This window comes from Salvelinus sp. IW2-2015, linkage group LG7 (assembly GCF_002910315.2).
Source record: "Salvelinus sp. IW2-2015 linkage group LG7, ASM291031v2, whole genome shotgun sequence".
In the NCBI taxonomy this organism is placed as follows: domain Eukaryota; kingdom Metazoa; phylum Chordata; class Actinopteri; order Salmoniformes; family Salmonidae; genus Salvelinus; species Salvelinus sp. IW2-2015.
This window is the reverse complement of record NC_036847.1, coordinates 22,342,589-22,360,883: the sequence shown is the minus strand read 5'-3', so window position 1 is coordinate 22,360,883 and position 18,295 is coordinate 22,342,589. Positions and strand designations below refer to the sequence as shown.

At 41.6% G+C, this 18,295-nt stretch overlaps 1 protein-coding gene across 3 annotated transcripts in view; it reads left to right on the top strand.

Moving 5' to 3' along the window:
* The window catches only part of LOC111966604 (microphthalmia-associated transcription factor), a 31,358-nt gene extending 13,084 nt beyond the window's left edge, over positions 1 to 18,274 (top strand). Inside the window, exons 2-10 of one of the 3 annotated variants that reach the window (XM_023991400.2) lie at positions 2,277 to 2,541; positions 12,190 to 12,393; positions 12,669 to 12,764; positions 13,132 to 13,246; positions 13,462 to 13,554; positions 14,021 to 14,074; positions 14,218 to 14,293; positions 15,998 to 16,145; positions 16,360 to 18,274. In XM_023991400.2, the coding sequence (XP_023847168.1) occupies positions 2,277 to 2,541; positions 12,190 to 12,393; positions 12,669 to 12,764; positions 13,132 to 13,246; positions 13,462 to 13,554; positions 14,021 to 14,074; positions 14,218 to 14,293; positions 15,998 to 16,145; positions 16,360 to 16,782 (1,474 nt within the window). In that variant the 3' untranslated portion in view covers positions 16,783 to 18,274. Of the gene's footprint in view, positions 1 to 2,276; positions 2,542 to 12,189; positions 12,394 to 12,668; positions 12,765 to 13,131; positions 13,247 to 13,461; positions 13,555 to 14,017; positions 14,075 to 14,217; positions 14,294 to 15,997; positions 16,146 to 16,359 lie in introns of all 3 variants that reach the window. The other 2 variants (XM_023991399.2, XM_023991401.2) reach the window with 2 other exon arrangements.
* The last annotated feature ends 21 nt before the right edge of the window (positions 18,275 to 18,295 follow it).

Genomic DNA, 18,295 nt, shown 5'->3' with positions numbered 1-18,295 from the left:
GCATGTGTGTTTATGTTTGAGAGTTGAATGTGCGTGTGTTAGAAAGAGTGAGATAGAAGGTTTATGTGTGTGCAGAGTGAAACGTGCATTTGGACTATAAATACAATACATCTATATGGCTATTAATAGCACTCTCTCTAGGCAGTAACTTTAGGTTGTGGTTTGTTTGCTGCTCAGAGTTTTACTTGCCAATGCAGTGTTTTGATTTTGGACAGATAGGTCAGAAGCTTTTGCATTGGAATTCAAGAAATGTATGTGCAATTTAGGCTAAGTACTATAGCCAGAATGCATTTAATGCTTTGGTGCATTATCCTTTTGTTTGGAACTCATATGTAATTATACAGATATGTAGATCTTGAAATGTGAAAGATTTTCAGCCAAGATTGAAGGACAATTAAAAGTTGACTAGAGAAATACTTATTTAAATGTTTTGTCTAATAGCATTGTTATGATGTTTGTAGACAGAATACAAAGCACATAGATATGATATAACATGTATTGTTTATTGTGTTGTCATTATCACTATTTGTTTTTTTATAGGTATTAGTATTGTTATTGAGCTGTTATTGTGCCATTGTTCATTGTGAGGCTAGATTGATGGCTCTCCCACTAGGCCAAGCCATTCTTTATCCAGCAGGTCATTAAGGTGTGTGAGGGTGGGCTGCAGCCTCCTCTCCTAGCCATTGAACCACCTCCAGTCCAGGAGCTCTCTCTCTCCATTAAAAACCTCTCGGCCAGGGGGTGTGGCCATGCGAGACTGTGCAGCCATTGTGTTTCCTGATACATATGCACAGAGAGGAGGTGTGTGCACACACAATAGTGGAAAGTTGAACCAGACAAAAGGTCTTTTTATGGGTTTCAGTATTCTGCTTAGGAACAACTGGGCAAAAAGCCATCTGGCAGCCGGTCAATGTGTTAGTGAGGGCAGAACCTACACACACAGTGGTCAATGGTTGTAATCTTGAGTCTGCCTCAATACAGTTCTGCTTATTCTACTATGTAAGATGATAGAGGTATACCATATACACAAGGGTTTACTGGTTATGAAACTTTTTTGGATGCATTTTGTAAATACCACAAGTGCAAGAGTTGAGAATCAACATTTGCAGATCTTTGTGTCTCTTGAATGCATGTTAGGGGAAGTCCTACAGATTAACTTAATGAAGGGCCACAGAAGCAAAACAGATCGATATTATCTGGAGATTCCAAAATGTAAAGTGAGGATGAAAATGATTTTGAATCCACCACAGGAAGCATTTTGGTCTTGTGTAAGTCAGGTCTCCCAAACAATGTGTGTCAAAAGAGATGATTCACTTGCTCCAGACAAGCCATAAATCAGTTTGCAAAAATGGGTAAAAGGCACCGACTGAATTTCCTCCATGTTCTAGACCTCAGAGATGTATATTAACCCCTCTCATTGTGGTTAAAGTGTGGAAAATGGCATTTGGTGTCAGGCTTCTTCAAGTTTATGAACATTTTGGGGCCTAAAATTTAGTGTTTGTATGATTACATAAAAAAAACGTTATATAAAGTATGTAGGCCTATCTTTAATGCATCTCAGTTGTCAGAAATGTGATGCATAAGATTTAAGACTTTTTTATTTTATGAGGGGGTTGACATGAGCTTCTATAAAATAAAGGGAAAGCTCAGTGCGGAGGGATGGCTGTCGACCAAGGTTGCGTTTGACCAGACTGGCTAATTAGTCCGATTACTGCACAGCTTGATTGGCAAGACGTTTTGCTGAGATTTATATCAAATCACTCACTCAGGGAAGGTTTCATCCAGACAGCTTCTGCTCCAGCACACCCTCTATATTTTAGGCCTACAGCAGGATTCTGTCTGGAAAACAGCAAGTGTCTACATTTGAGAACATAGGGAGAACTGAAACTGTGTGAAGAAAAGTTCCCCTGTCTGAGTCATTGTTTTGATCCAAGTATGGGATGTTGGCTACATTTAAACACTATACAGACAAGACTAGAAGGAGATGTGTTAGGGTTAAGATTCCTCCTCAGTGATGGTGTTCAGTATTCTGCAGCAGACACAACTTTCTGGCTTGCAGACCAGCAGGAGACATTTAGAAGAAATCTTTAGGTTTTCTCACTGTGACGTGGCGTCTTCCTGATCCCAGTACTGTAGATCCTAATGCTCTAATGCCTCTCTCTTTTCCCTGACCTCTCTTTCACTCCTTAACGCTCACTCTCACCTCCCTAACCCCGCCCCCTCCCCTCCTCCTCTCTCCTGATGCCCTGCCTGATGTCTGTCTCTCCGTCCTGCAGTAATCCGTTAGACCAGCAATGCTCCTCTTCCAAGCCCCCGTTGGGCTCTTCCACCATGACATCACGAATCCTGCTGCGGCAGCAGTTGATGCGAGAGCAGCTCCAGGAGCAGGAGCGGCGGGAGCAGCAGAGACGTCAGGCCTCCTCCACCTCGCTGCACCACCAGACCACCGACGGCCACATCCACACCCAGACCTCGGCCATCAACGTCAGCGCGCCCCCCAGCCTTCCCCCCGCATCCCAGCTGCCCATGGAGGTGCTGAAGGTAAGCAATAAGTATTGTCCTCAGTTCTCACACCTGATGACACAGGTGACACACCCCCTCTCTGGCTGGCTGCTTCACTGTGATATGCCAAACATGCCACTCCTCACACAATTCCAGAGGTCTCTATCACCTCTAGATGCAGGCATTCACACTCAGATGTTGTTTGAAGAAGTTACTGTGGGTTGGATGACTCTATATTGGCAACTTGATCATGAATCTTCTGGACAGTCGAGCAAGCACGGTTTACTATGATACGGTGTAAAACACATGGAGGTAAGAAGTGTTTTAAAACGCATATGGGGATGAGCTTTCCTGAGAGAATTCCTCTTTAATGCATGCTGTGCTTCCATCCATTTGGATTTAGCCATCTTTAATCCTATTTGCTGAGCTACATTCATATCTTTCATAGCTTTGATTCATTGTTAATCTGCTCTGGGTGACTAGAGACTGTTGCAAATTTTCTGAAAGCTAGGGGAGACAGAGATTGATAACTACCACAACGATTCCTTTACATTTGTTTGTCCTTCTTTAGAAAAAGTATAACTAAATATAAAAAATACCGATAAAAAAAAGGTAAAGATTAAATGTTGAAGTGTATCCCAAACTTTATATCTAAAGCATGACTGGATAGATATTTCTCCTTTGCGTTTTCCTTTGAATATGACAATTTTCCTGTTGTTTCCAACATTGTCACTGCAACATTCGAATTGATTGTTATCATTGTGTTATTATCTTTATTGTTTGATTCATATTCTCATAATTTTCAACATTTAATCAAATGTTTTCATTTCTTAAGAAAATTATGAGAATATGAATCATAAACAATAACAATAACAATAACACAATGATACCGTTTAATGACACAATGATACAGGACGTGGTAGCTTCATAGCATGAACTGCCTGACAAGCATTTCTTAAGAGCATACTGCCACCCATTCACAAAACAGTGAGGGTATGTTTTTACATTGTATGCATTATTTTTTAAGTTTTCACACTTTTCTGGGGCACAACCTAATTTTAAGGAGATCAGGCGAGACAGTCATTTCTAATTCTGATTATGACTGCTTTAGGACTTGTTTATTTCTGAACCCTCTGAACATGTAGATTCACTGCAGATTTACGAGAAGTATTGTAGTAATTTAGCAGTAGAAAAGCCCTAGTCCATGTTTTACTGCAATTCGTGTGATTGTTGTGATTGAAGTTTACGCTGGTAGGATTTTGCCATCTGGGTAGTACATTTATAACCATTTCGGTTTGTTAAAGTAGGTTGTATGTGTGCAAGTGTTCTATATCAATGTAATATTTCATTATCGCAAATATGTTTAATATTGTATTGATTGATAGCTTTTGTGGAAATATGACACAGATTATATATTACAGTGCATTCGGAAAGTATTCAGAGGCCTTTACTTTTTCCACACTTTGATACGTTACAGGCTTATTCTAAAATGTATTTTTTTTAATCCCTCATCAATCTACACCAATACCCCATAATGACAAAGCAAAAACACGTTTTTAGAAATTGTTGCAAATTTAATAAAAATAATACACTGAAATATCACATTTACATAAGTATAGAGACCCTTTACTCAGTACTTTATTGAAGCACCGTTGGCAGCGATGACAACCTCTAGTCTTCTTGGGTATGACGCTATAAGCTTGGCACACCTGTATTTGGGGAGTTTCTCCCATTCGTCTCTGCAGATCCTCTCAAGCTCTGTCAGGTTGGATGGGGAGCATTGCTGCACAGCTATTTTCAGGTCTCTCCAGAGATGTTTGATCGGGTTCAAGTCGGGGCTCTGGCTGGTCCACTCAAGGACATTAAGAGACTTGTCCCAAAGCCACTCCTGCGTTGTCTCGGCTGTGTGCTTAGGGTCGTTGTCCTGTTGGAAGGTGAACCTTCGCCCCAGTCTGAGGTCCTGAGCGCTCTGGATCAGGTTTTCATCAAGGATCTCTCTGTAATTTGCTCCGTTCATCTTTCCCTCGATCCTGATTAGTCTCCCAGTCCCTGCCGCTGAAAAACATCTCCACAGCATGATGCTGTCACCACCATGCTTTACCGTAGGTATCGTGCCAGGTTTCCTCCAGACGTGACGCTTGGCATTCAGACCAAAGAGTTTAATCTTGGTTTCATCAGACCAGATAACCTTGTTTCTCATGGTCTGAGAGTCTTTAGGTGCCTTTTGGCAAACTCCAAGCGGGCTGTCATGTGCCTTTTTCTGAGGAGTGGCTTCCGTCTGGCCACTCTACCAAAAAGGCCTGATTGGTGGAGTGCTGCAGAGATGGGATAACCTTCCAGAAGGACAACCATCTCCACAGAGGAACTCTGGAGCTCTGTCAGAGTGACCTTCGGGTTCTTGGTCACCTTGCTGACCAAGGTCCTTCTCCCCCGATTGCTCAGTTTGGCGAGGCGGCCAGCTCTAGGAAGTCTTGGTGATTCCAAACTTCTTCCATATAAGAATGATGGAGGCCACTGTGTTCTTGGGGACCTTCAATGCTGCAGAACATTTTTGATACCCTACCCCAGACCTGTGCCGTGACACAATTCAGTCTCGGAGCTCTACGGACAATTCCTTCGACTTCATGTCTTGGTTTTTGCTCTGACATGCACTGTCAACTATGTAACCTTATATAGACAGGTGTGTGCCTTTCCAAATCATGTCCAATCAATGTACCACAGGTGGACTCCAATCAAGTTGTAGAAACATCTCAAGGATGATCAATGGAAACAGGATGCACCTGTGCAACAATAAAAAAAATGTAATTATTGGTTATTGTGTGTAGATTCATGAGGAACATGTTTTATTTAATCAATTTTAGAATAAGGCTGTAACGTAACAAAATGTGGGAAAAATGTTTTAAGTTAAAGCCTTAATTATATTATGTAAAATTCCATTCCATATAGTATAAAGTAGTAGGATAGTAGTAGAAATAGTGCCCCCCTCTTGTCATCATACTGAACATGTATGGCATGGGTCCAACCATTGAAACCATTGCCCTCCACATACAGCATAAACATTACTTATCCTATACACTGTAAAATCGTTAGCTCTTTGAAAGGTTTAGAATAATCCCATAAAAGAGTACAATACAACAAGCTGGAAGACATTTCTGTGATTCAGGTTTGGAGCTTACGGGCATTCTTCATTGACTGAAATTCCCCCAAATGAAAGGTCTGTTCCTGTCTAGCACTAAGCACTGTAGAGCAGGGTTTTCCTGCTCGCCTGTCTGTGACTAGATTAGCACAGTCCACAGACAAAGCTACACAAAATTAGCTTAGGGGTGCCAGGCGGGGCTGCTGGACTTTAAAGGTGAAAACATTAAGCTCAGATGAGTTTGTCTAAAGACAGATTGGGCCCTTAATTAACCAAGTGACCACTGACCTTTGGAGGAATATGTACGGGATCAGTTTGGGGATCAAGACAAAGGCAAGCAGTCTTACTACACACCCTAACTCTAATTCAGCGAAGAATGCTCGTAATTAGCCCCACTGCTTTCATTCCATGGCATAAGGGGGAAAAACACTAGCTTTGAAATTTATTTAGGATCATTTCCTAAAAGGGTTCAACATGATTTCTAGATTTAGTGAAAAGGAATTTAGCGTATTTGTCAGCGGTGGGTGTAGTTGGTGCATGGAAGTCAGGCGCAGGAGAGCAGAGATGAATAGACAAAGCACTTTACTAAGGCAATCATAATACAGTACGCAACCGCGTCACAAAACAAATGCCCACAGAACAAGTGAGGCAGCAAAAGTACAGAGCCCAAGTACAAAGTACCGGCTGCCACAAAGCACGGGTAAAACAAAACCCGGCGCAAACCAGCCGGAAGCGTGCCAATAACAATAAACAATACCCCACACAGACATGGAGGGAACAGAGGGTTAAATACACATGTTAATTAGTAGGAGATGTAAACCAGGTGTGCCGGAAGACGAGACAAAACAAATGGAAAATGAAAGGTGGATTGGCAATGGCTAGAAGACCGGCGAACGCCGCCCGAACAAGGAGAGGAACTGACTTCGGCGGAAGTCATGACAGTACCCCCCCCTTGACGCGCGGCTCCAGCAGCGCGCCGACACCGGCCTCGGGGACGACCCGGAGGGTGAGGTGAAGGGCGATCCGGACGGAGACGGTGGAGCTCCCGCAGCATTGAAGGGTCCAACACGTCCTGCACCGGAACTCAGCATCTCTCCTCCGGACCGTACCCCTCACAGGCGGAGGGCAGGCGGAGGGGCAGGATTCGGGTCGAGAGCCAGACCCGGTCCCCCGGTGCAAACACCGGGGCCTCACTGCGGTGATGGTCTGCGCTGGCTTTCTGGCGCAGCACAGCGCACTGAAGGTGAACATGGGCGGCATCCCATGTCTCCTCCGCGCGCCGGAACCAGTCGTCCACCGCAGGAGCCTCGGTCTGACTCTGATGCCAAGGATGATACCCCAGTACGCACTGGAAGGGGGAGAGGTTAGTGGAGGAGTGGCGGAGCGAGTTCTGGACAATCTCTGCACCGGGCACGAACGCCGCCCACTCCTCCGGCCGGTCCTGGCAATAAGACCTCAGAAACCTACCCACATCCTGGTTAACTCTCTCCACCTGCCCGTTACTCTCGGGGTGAAAACCCAAGGTAAGGCTGATCGAGACCCCCAGACGTTTCATGAATGCCCTCCAGACCTTCAAAGTGAACTGGGGACCCCGATCAGACACTATGTCCTCAGGCACCCCGTAGTGCCGGAAGACGTGTGTAAACAAGGCCTCCGCAGTCTGTAGGGCCGTAGGGAGACCGGGCAGAGGGAGGAGACGGCAGGACTTAGAAAAACGGTCCACAACGACCAGGATTGTGGTGTTACCCTGTGAGGGAGGAAGATCGGTAAGGAAATCCACCGACAGGTGCGACCAAGGCCGTTGTGGAACGGGTAAGGGGTGTAGCTTACCTCTGGGCAGGTGCCTAGGAGACTTACACTAGGCGCACACCGAGCAGGAGGAAACATAAACCCTCACGTCCTTAGCCAAAGTGAGCCACCAGTACTTCCCACTCAGACAGCGCACCGTCCGACCGATGCCTGGATGACCAGAGGAGGGTGACGTGTGGGCCCAATAGATCAGCCGGTCACGGACAGCAGAAGGAACGTACAGACGCCCAGCGGGACACTGGAGGCGAGTGGGCTCTGCACGTAGTGCCTGCTCAAAGTCCGCGTCCAGCTCCCACACTACCGGCGCCACCAGGCAGGAGGCCGGGAGTATGGTGGTGGGATCCATGGGCCGCTCCTCTGTGTCATACAGCCGGGACAGTGCGTCTGCCTTCACGTTCTGGGAACCTGGTCTGTAAGAAAGGGTGAAAACAAAACGGGTGAAAAKCATGGCCCACCTTGCCTGGCGAGGGTTCAGTCTCRTCYCRGCCCGGATGTACTCCAGATTGCYGTGGTRAGRCCAGATGAGAAAAGGGTGTTTAGCCCCCTCAAGCCAATGTCTCCACGCCTTCAAAGCCTTGACGACAGCCAACAGCTCCCGGTCCCCCACATCATAGTTTCGCTCCGCCAGGCTGAGCTTACTCGAGAAGAAAGCACAGGGGCGGAGTTTCGGTGGCGTACCCGAGCGCTGAGAGAGCACGGCTCCTATCCCAGCCTCGGACGCGTCCACCTCCACTATGAACGCCAAAGAGGGATCCGGATGGATGTAATCTGTAATTATCCATGGGTGTCACATACTGTAATTTTCGTATTTACTAGTTTACAGATGGTCACTTTGGTTTAGCCTCAAAGAAACAGTTGAGTTAAACATGAGAAATTCATCAAATACAATTATTGAACCTTTGAGACATTAGACATTGTAAGATTTCATAATATAATGAAATTAATAGATCAGGAAAAATTGCATTAGGTTTACTCTCATGGATTAGATCAGGGGTTCCCAAACTTTTTACTCAGCATTGGGTAATGTGTATTCATGTGATATTTGAGTGACTACAACAGTACAACAAAATCTATGGGCTAAAAAAACCTAGCTAAAAAAATTGTTGACTTTATCGAGGAGGAGTTGCTTGTTGCCTCAGGACTGTGTTGGCCTGTCTTATTTTGGAAGTCAGATTATTTATTGTTTCTTTTATCCTAGTAATATCCCATTAATCAAGTTTGAGCTAAGACTAAATTCAAGCCATGTATCTTCTGACTTCACACTAGTTACTAGCGTTTCTCTCATGTAAGGCAAAGAACATGTAGTGTGGTCTGGAAGAACTTCTAGTTCAGTTACTAGAGGCATAAAGTTCAATCTGTATTGAGTGAAATCAATTCGACAAAGCCTGCATTCTGTATTCTGACCAATTCTAATGCTTATTTTATATAATGTACAAGTAGTGTAGATTTTTTGTGTGCTTCTTGGCTCACTATATTGAGGTAATCCAGTGTTATAATCCATGTTATTATTTCAATTTAAATGTGAATCAATCAATGTAAGAAAAATAATAATAATAATTGCTGATCTTGTTCTGTTGTCTCAATAACACCCTAACACCCTGATGTCGCTTTCGATTCAAAGCAATTCATCATAACAAAAGCAGTATTTACACATCTTCCATATTCAATATTAGCAGAAGGAATTTGACCAGGTCAAGAAAATACTGAGGCAGATTGGCTGGAAGTATGCCTTGGTATTCTCTGATGGAAATGGTGTAGGACTGGTGTGAGAAAGTAGAAAGATAAGTGTAAGATGTAGAACTCTGAAATATACAGAAAACATATTGTGTCAATGGATTCTAACTTGTGTTTTCCATATGTCAGATTTGCAGCAACATTTGCCTTTCCACAGTACTGTACAATTATGAAATGTATTGTTACTGTCGGAGGTCGTGCATGTGGCCGTCATATTAGTAGTAATAGTAGCGTTAATTGCATGTTAAGACGTGCATGTTAAGACGTTAAGAGACTTGTTATCAGATTGTTCAGCATGTGTTGTTATGGCGCTTTCTAAGAAAACATACATGTTAATTATTTATATATATTTTTATGAATAATCAAACACCCATGTACACAAACAGTGTAACTAGTACTTACTCCTCAATTACAGCTCAGAGGCTAATTGCGTGTCTAGGATTGTTGGATGATTATTTGGTGTCCCATTTACAGCACATGAACACTATATAGATACAAATCAAGGATTGCTCACACCTCTCTGACATTTAGAAAATATTATTTGAACGGTTCGATTTGTTTAGGATGCATCTAATTCTACACAATTCCTCCACCTCTTATTGTTGACGAACAGTGCATTTAAAGGACATTTAAAGTTGGCCCAAAGGGTTTTATTGCCTAATTGGTCAGGATGCATTCTCAACTTTGACCCCTTCAGTTATCACACGGTCAACATGCTTGAAATAACTTTCGACTCTCCCCAGGGTAATTCCCAAAATACTTCAGAGAGCTATTAATAGACCTCCCAGTTAGGATACATTCCTTATTGAATGACTAGAAATAGGGAATGCCAATTTACATTGAGCAATACACATCTTTTTGAATTACCTTTTTTAGTTTTTGTTGCATAAAACAAATAGGCCTACCAGTAAATGCTTATTACCATGTTATAGTAGAACAGTGTATGATATTCTCTATTGATGCTAGTGTGGTGTTAGTTGTTACTGTAGATACTATTTATGCAAGGTTAAATAACCCCAGCCAATAAGGGCCCGGGGGAGGGACCGTCTGGTTCTGTTGCTGTGTTGTTGAGCCAAGAGTTCAGGAGGTGAATGGGGTTGTGAGGAGCTCCATCTGCCTCAAGCCTTTCCAAATAACCAGACTCTGTCATCCACACTTGGTTATCCTGAGCTTAACCACCTCACCAGTGAAATCAACTGTCATTCTGTAAGGCTGTCATTACACTTTTAAAATGCACATTATGAACCCCCTTACTATCCTTACAGAAAGTAGTTTATATATTCTGTTGCTGTCAAAGCTGTTGCCTTTGTTTTTTGGTGGATAAGAGTACAGCTGTAAATGCTCTCTAACAGTATTTGGTTTAATTTGAAGTTATTAACATTTGATTGCCTTTCACATTGCCTTTCACATTTTTTCACAAAAAGCGTTTGGTCACGCTTTTTGTAACCCAGGATTCTTGTGAAGGGCTTGAAAAGGAAAGATTATAGATAGTTACAAATTTGAACATTTGTACTTTTGATGGTAAGACAGACTTTCTTTACCCAGAGCTTGTCCGGGCTTGGCCACAGTCAATTTCCACACGTGTTGGATAAACACACATGCTTCTTCAGTACAACCGATTCTAAACTGAATTCTATCCCATTACTGGTTTATAATTGGTCATTTATCAGTTGGTCATCTTTGCTGTTGTTGGAACCCTTGAATGCAGTGATGTACTGTCCTGTTAGGATTCAGGAATAACTTCATATTAGAGATAATGTTACAGGTAGCTGAAATCTCATCTTTAGAAACATCTTATTACAATCTGCTTTCTCTCAGGTTTGAGTAAAGAATTAATAAAATAGCCTCCCTTTAGCAACGTAATCACTTTATTGATTTTTTGTTTCAATGAAGATGTTTAGACAAACCAAAAAATACAGTATATATTTTACTATATTATGAAGCATGTAGTTTACAAGAATATTTTTAGCTCAGTGAGCCTATCATCCAAAAATAGCAGAGGAACCAGCCAGTGTGCAACAGCCATGCATGCGGTTAAAGAGGAGATGAGAAGTTATCTGGCCTGGGGCAAGTGTCAGTAGACAGGGTGACCTGGTCTAGGCTGTAGAAAGAGCCTCTTTGTAAGACTCCCACTCTGACGTCAAACTAGCCCCATAAAGGCATAAATTCATATTTTACATAAAGCATCACAATCTTTAAAAGGTTCATTGTGTCTCACTTAGACTTGTTAACATGCGTAGCTAATTACTTTTTTCTGCCTTTTATAAGCTGAACAGAGGTGTTCCTCTCCATATTATCAGTGTTGAAAGCAGCGGATGAAAGAGGAAGACAGCCTCTCTGGTCTTGCATAGACTTTGAAAGGGAATATAATTAGGTTTTAAGCATCTCTTATTTGTAGTTGGAATATAAATTGTGCAATATGTTGGAGATGCTTGAATACCACCATTATCAGGTAGGTCCAGTATTATGCTGATTGAAATATATTTTGTTTCCCCCCCTTTTACTTTTGAGATATGGTAAGATAAACATAACATTTATTCAGATGGAATGTATGACATGAATTGTGAATACATGTATTTATATCTAGGGATTATTTAGCTATCAAGAGAGAGCACAGGAAAAAAATATAAATGAAAAGAAAAGCTTACGGCTTACTGCTTTGGGATTTGCTAGTAATATTGATACGTTCTAACATTTCAACTCATAATTGACTTTCTCTGGTCAAGTCAAGGACTCTAGTTGAGCTGACATGTATTTTATTTTCATATTAATTAGTAATCTGGTTCTCTTTATTATTATAAATGTATGGAAACATTTTCAAGGCTGTTTCTTGCTTATTTAGTGAGATAATATTCAGTGAGATCTGAGAGCTCTTTCTTGAGTGCACAGCACAACTGCAACAGGACCAACAATCATCAACCGATCATAACAGCGTTTGAGGATTCTGACTCTCACTTATGTCTCTCCCTCTTTCACTCCATTTCTCCCTACCTCCCTACCTCCTCCAGGTACAGACTCACCTGGAGAACCCCACCAAGTACCACATCCAGCAGGCCCAGCAGCAGCAGGTGAAGCGCTACCTGGGCAAGCTTGGCTCCCTGCCCTGCCCCAACCAGTCCTCTGACCACAGGGGCATGGCTCTCGGGCCGGGCAACAGTGCCCCCAACAGCCCCATGGCCTTACTCACCCTCAACATCAACTGTGAGAAAGAGGTAACGCAAAATGTAACATGGTCATAGATGCCGAGCTATAATGCAGTGTGTGTAAATTCAGTGTGCTTTTCACACCATGATATCTGCCAATTTTCAATTACTTCTACTTCAAAGCAATGTGTATTTGAGTAATGAATGGTAGTAACACCATGGAGTTGGATAATACATATTCATTGATAAGGAAATGTGATCTTCTGTTGATTAACCCTTAACTGAATCACTGTCTGTTAGAAAATATGTTATCTCAAATTCAATTTAAGTTTTTTTTATTATAGATGGATGATGTCATTGATGACATAATTAGTCTGGAATCGAGTTATAACGACGATATCCTTGGATTAATGGACCCAGGGCTTCAGATGGCCAATACGGTATGATTGCCTTAATTTACTGTCTGCTTGCATGAGACTAGTAACCGAAAGGCTGCTGGTTTGAATACCTGAGCTGACAAGGGGAAATGTGCCGTCTATGTGCTGCTCCAGGGGCGCAGTACTACTATGGCTGACCCTGTAGAACAATACATCTCACTGCACCTATCCGGTGGAGGCCTATGTGACAATTCATAGTAGATGTGTCTACAAATACAGCAAATGTTTGCTTCCAGATCACTGTAAACACATTTTTAAAGGGTAAACACATTTTTAAAGGGTTAACTACTCATGTGTCAAGCACCACCTGTGCCAGGTATATTTGACCCTGCTAACATTACTATTGTCTGTGGTTATCTTTTCTCATCAGATCGCTGTTAACACTAACCTCTTGGACATTTATGGTAACCAGGGCATGCCCCATCCAGGCCTGGCCATCAACTCCTGCCCTGCCAACCTGCCCAACATCAAAAGGGAATACTCAGGTGAGCATGACCCCATTACATGAAAAACATCCAGATTCAAACATGGTGTTACAAATTACTCTCCAGACCTTTGTGACTGAGCAATATGTCTAAAAGGGTCAGGGAAATGTGTATGCATGTGCTTTGCATTGATATTGTCTTTGATTATTGTAAACTTTGTTATTTTATCATTCAAAATAAAGAGAAATGCATTGAAAATGTTATGTGCCAAATAGTTTCCCAATCTCCGGCCATCATGCACATGCTGGACAAGTCTGGATCGTGTAGCAAGTTTGAGAACTATCAAAGGCCTGAAGGATTTCCTGTAGGTATGTCTGCATAGTCATATTCATACTTACTTTAGCTAACTGTGAGTTTGAGTTAGGTTACACCGGTGCATATTGCTTAGCCTATAATGTGCTCAGCACAGTTTCATTTATTTTCTTCCCGAAACTAACTAAACGTTTCTGGCATAACTGTTTTGTTGTGTGTCAACATCAATGTTTTGCCATTGTCCTACAGATGTAGGATCTTAAATTGATCCAGTTTGAAAATAATCCTGCAGCAACAAGAAATGTGAATTAATATGTGGATTATAATTAATGGACATTTTTCATAAGGTAAAATAAAATCAGAAATTTCAAAGTGGAAATTACACATTTTAAACCTCAAATACACTACAAGTTTTACATTTCCTGCATTGCAAGTATGCTCTCCTGCAACAGGGTTATCAAATTAAGATCCCACATCTGTTGTCATTGTCCATACCTAATGCTAACTGCTTTGTTTCAGAAGCAGAGGTCAGGGCAATGGCAAAGGAACGACAGAAGAAGGATAACCATAATTTGAGTGAGTTTTGTTATACGGTAATTATCAGCTATCTGGTAATATCATGTGGGTTGTTTAGATATGCTGTGATATTACCTTTTCATTATTACATTTTGCATGATTGATTGTTTCTTATTGTTCTCTTCTTGTCCTATTTCCTGTAGTTGAGAGAAGACGGAGGTTTAACATCAACGACCGGATCAAAGAATTGGGGACCATGATTCCAAAAACAAATGATCCGTAAGTTGCGTATGTTTACTTGGATTTGAAGTCTTTCTATCAGATACAGCGCAGTCTGGATTTATTGGATCCCTTAATAAAGATGAGAATTTTTTAAAATAAAATTAGTAATACAAATACTGAGCTATATTGTATACTCCAAAGATTTTAACAATTATATTATTTAATATTAATACTATTGCTCAGAGAACGAGATTTTGTGTAACAAGTATTAAAACATTAAAACAAATTAAAACAAATCTCAAAAAGATATGGGTCAAAATGATTGGATCCCCTGTTTTCAATACTCCAGTAAGGGAAAGGGATTCAGTTGTACACCTGAATACATTCAACTGAAATGTGTCTTCCGCATTTAACCCAACCACTCTGAATCAGAGCTGCCATAATCGACATCCACGTCTTCGGTGCACGGAGAACAGTGGGTTAACTGCCTTGCTCAGGAGCAGAACAACAGATTTTTACCTTGTCAGCTCGGGGATTCATCGGGGATTCAATCCAGCAACCTTTCGGTTACTGGCCCAAAGCTCTAACCACTCGGCTACCTGCCGACCCCTCCCCTTGTAAGGATAATGACAATGAGCCTTTTTCTAAAATGTTTTATGAGATTGGGGAACACACTAGGAGGGATCTTAGACCATTCCTCCATACAGAATCTTTCCAGATCCTTGATATATTTTGTCTGCGCTAATCGATTGCCCTCCTCAAATTCAAACCACAGGTTTTCAATATGGTTCTGAGATGGCCATTGCAAAATGTTGATTTTGTTTTTTTCTTTGTGGATTTTGATATTTACTTGCTGGAATATTCACTTGCGGCCAAGTTTCAGCCTCCTGGCAGAGGCAACCAGGTTTTTGGCTAAAATGTCCTGGTACTTGGCAAAGTTCATAATGTCGTTGACCTTAACACGGACCCCAGGACCAGTGGAAGCAAAATAGCCCCATAACATCAACGATCCACCACCATATTTTACAGTAGGGATGAGGTATTTTACTACATATGCATTGTTCTTTCGAAGGCCAAACCCACCGCTGGTGTGTGTGGCCAAAGACCTCTATTTTCGTGTCATATGACCATAGCACTGGTTCCAATCCAAGTGCCAATGACGTTTAGCAAACTCCAGGCGGTGCTATGGTCAGATGACATGAAAATAGAGGTATTTGGTCACGGGTTTGGCCTTCGAGGATCTGGAAAGATTCTGTATGGTGAAATGGTCTAAGATCTCTCCAATCTCATAAAACATTTAATAAAAAGGCTCAGTATTGTTATCCTTCCAAAGGGAGGGTACTGGAGTATTCAAAACAGGGGATCCAATAATGCTGACCCCTATCTTTTAGCATTTTTTTTATTACTTGCTAAATAATATCTCTTTCTCTGAGAAATTCTATTAGTATAAAATAATATAATTTGTCTTTTTTTTAAGTATACAATGTAGCTCAGTATTTGTATTATTTATTTAATACAGTCTTTTTTGCTCATCTTTATCAAAGGATCCAATAATTCCGGACCCCACTGTTCTATCATGGGTCAGACATTGACCCTAGGCTAGAGTTTACGATAATTATAGATCAATGCCTCAGTTTATTTTCAGTGCATCCATATCCTTGAGAATTGTGTGAGTTAGAACGTTGTCAGTGTACTCTAGAATGCTAACAGTTCAGGCTGATAAAATCTTGCTGGCCTGCCTTGCCCCTCTCTGGTCCTCAGGGATATGCGTTGGAACAAAGGCACCATTCTCAAGGCGTCAGTGGACTACATCAGGAAGCTACAGAGGGAGCAGCAGAGGGCCAAAGAGCTGGAGAACAGGCAGAAGAAGCTGGAGCACGACAATAGACACCTGATGCTGCGGATACAGGTACAGCATGGTAGGCCGTGGGGCACTGGGAGAGATAAGGAGCAACTAGCCATGCCTTCAAAATGTCACATACTGTATTAGCCAATCAAAGTAGGATTGAATTGAGATGAGGCTTTTCTATATTCTGGATGGTATCAGATATGCAGCATGCAGACAGACAATGTTGATAACACTCTCTTTCCTTTCTCTTTCTCCCTCCCTTGATGGGGTTCAGGAGTTGGAGATGCAAGCTCGTGCCCATGGTCTGACTACAGACACATCTGTCCTCTGCTCAGCTGAGCTCTCAGCCCGAGGCATCAAGCAGGAGCCAGCCCTGGGAGACTGCCACCAGGATCTGTACCATGTCCACCCCCAGCACCAACACCACCCAGCCTGCACTCCAGACCAGGTTCAGTACACCACCTTGGAGCTCAACGATGGAGCATCTCCCTACACCAAGGGCCATAGGGGAGTCTCAGGTGACATGGGGCCTTACGGCGGTCATCCTAAGGGGGCCTTGATGGACATCCTGATGGATGACACCTTGTCCCCTGTGGGAGGGGGAGACCCCCTGCTTTCCTCTGTCTCGCCCGGGGCTTCTAAGGACAGCAGCTGCTCAGGCAGCAAAAGCATGGAAGAGAACGACCAGAGCTGTTAGCACTCACTGCTGCCCACTCCACTCACCTGCATCTTTATCTCCACCCCTTCAACCTGTTCTATGTTGTGTTGTGTTGAGGCCTCCTCAGACGTCTCCCGTCAGTAGCTAACTTCAGCCAACTGCTGGTTAGTTAGTTCGTTTGTTTTCAGGTGTTTACACATATTACATTTTTCATAGTTATTTTTTTTTTTGTTTATTATATGGTATCATTGGGTTCTGAAAGCGGTCAAACTGAATTTTGTTCAGTTTCTCTTATGTATTGATTATAAATTACTTTTTAATAGTTCATTTTAATAGATTATGCTCTGATTTTATCAATACTTTTATGACAATGAGTCAGGGAGCGATATCTCACACATACTGTACCTGTGTATAGTCATCATGGTATAGGGCATGCTTATAATAGTTATAAAACCCTGATTGATCAGCTTATTGCTTTAAACAAAAATGCAATTCCCTCGAAGTGAAAGCTAAAAATTGTAGTTTAATATATTGTTGGTGTGTTACACAGTCACACTACTTGCTTTATAGCATGTCTATTCAGCGCAATATGACAGAAGCGATAATACATTATTTTGATTACTTTTGTTTGTGCTTTACTTTTGTGCTTTTAAACTTGAATGAGATAACGTCTTAGTCAGGAGATTTGTAAACATTTCACATATAGCACAGAACATAATGTCAGTCTACCAATATTGGTAGAAATGCAACATTGATTTCCATACAGGCACATTTGGTTTATGAAGATATTTATGATAATAAGATTGAAATGTATTGCAGCAAATACTCACTAAGAAGTGTATCTCTTAGGAGGAAAAATACATTTTGTTTTTAACTTGTCCATTTTCTAAATTATTATTGTTTTGTTGTACACTTATTAGGATTTGCCTGTCCATCCATTTCGTGTTTTAGAGATATTCAGGATATTTTTTTCAATTATGTGAATGTTTATATTGCTAGGAATATAAGGAGATGTACATGTAGAAAATTGTTTAAACACTGGAATGACGTCCATAAATTGATTTTTTTTTAAATATATATTTACTAACGATTATATTTAGGTTTTTCAAATTATTGATTGTAGTTAAAACTATAAGCTGTACTGTTAATGTATATTTCTGCTGTTTAACAACTGTAGGAAAGTACTCAAATATGCCTTTGATAATAACTATCTACTGTACATTACACCACTGTATTGAGAACATGGTTACAGTGCACCCTCAAGTCTGTGGAACTATGCAATGATTACAGTCGTGCCTGTTTTACCCAGAAGACATTAGACACATTAGGCTGGTCATATAATACACTGCTCAAAAAAATAAAGGGAACACTTAAACAACACAATGTAACTCCAAGTCAATCACACTTCTATGAAATCAAACTGTCCACTTAGGAAGCAACACTGATTGACAATAAATTTCACATGCTGTTGTGCAAATGGAATAGACAAAAGGTGGAAATTATAGGCAATTAGCAAGACACCCCCAAAAAAGGAGTGATTCTGCAGGTGGTG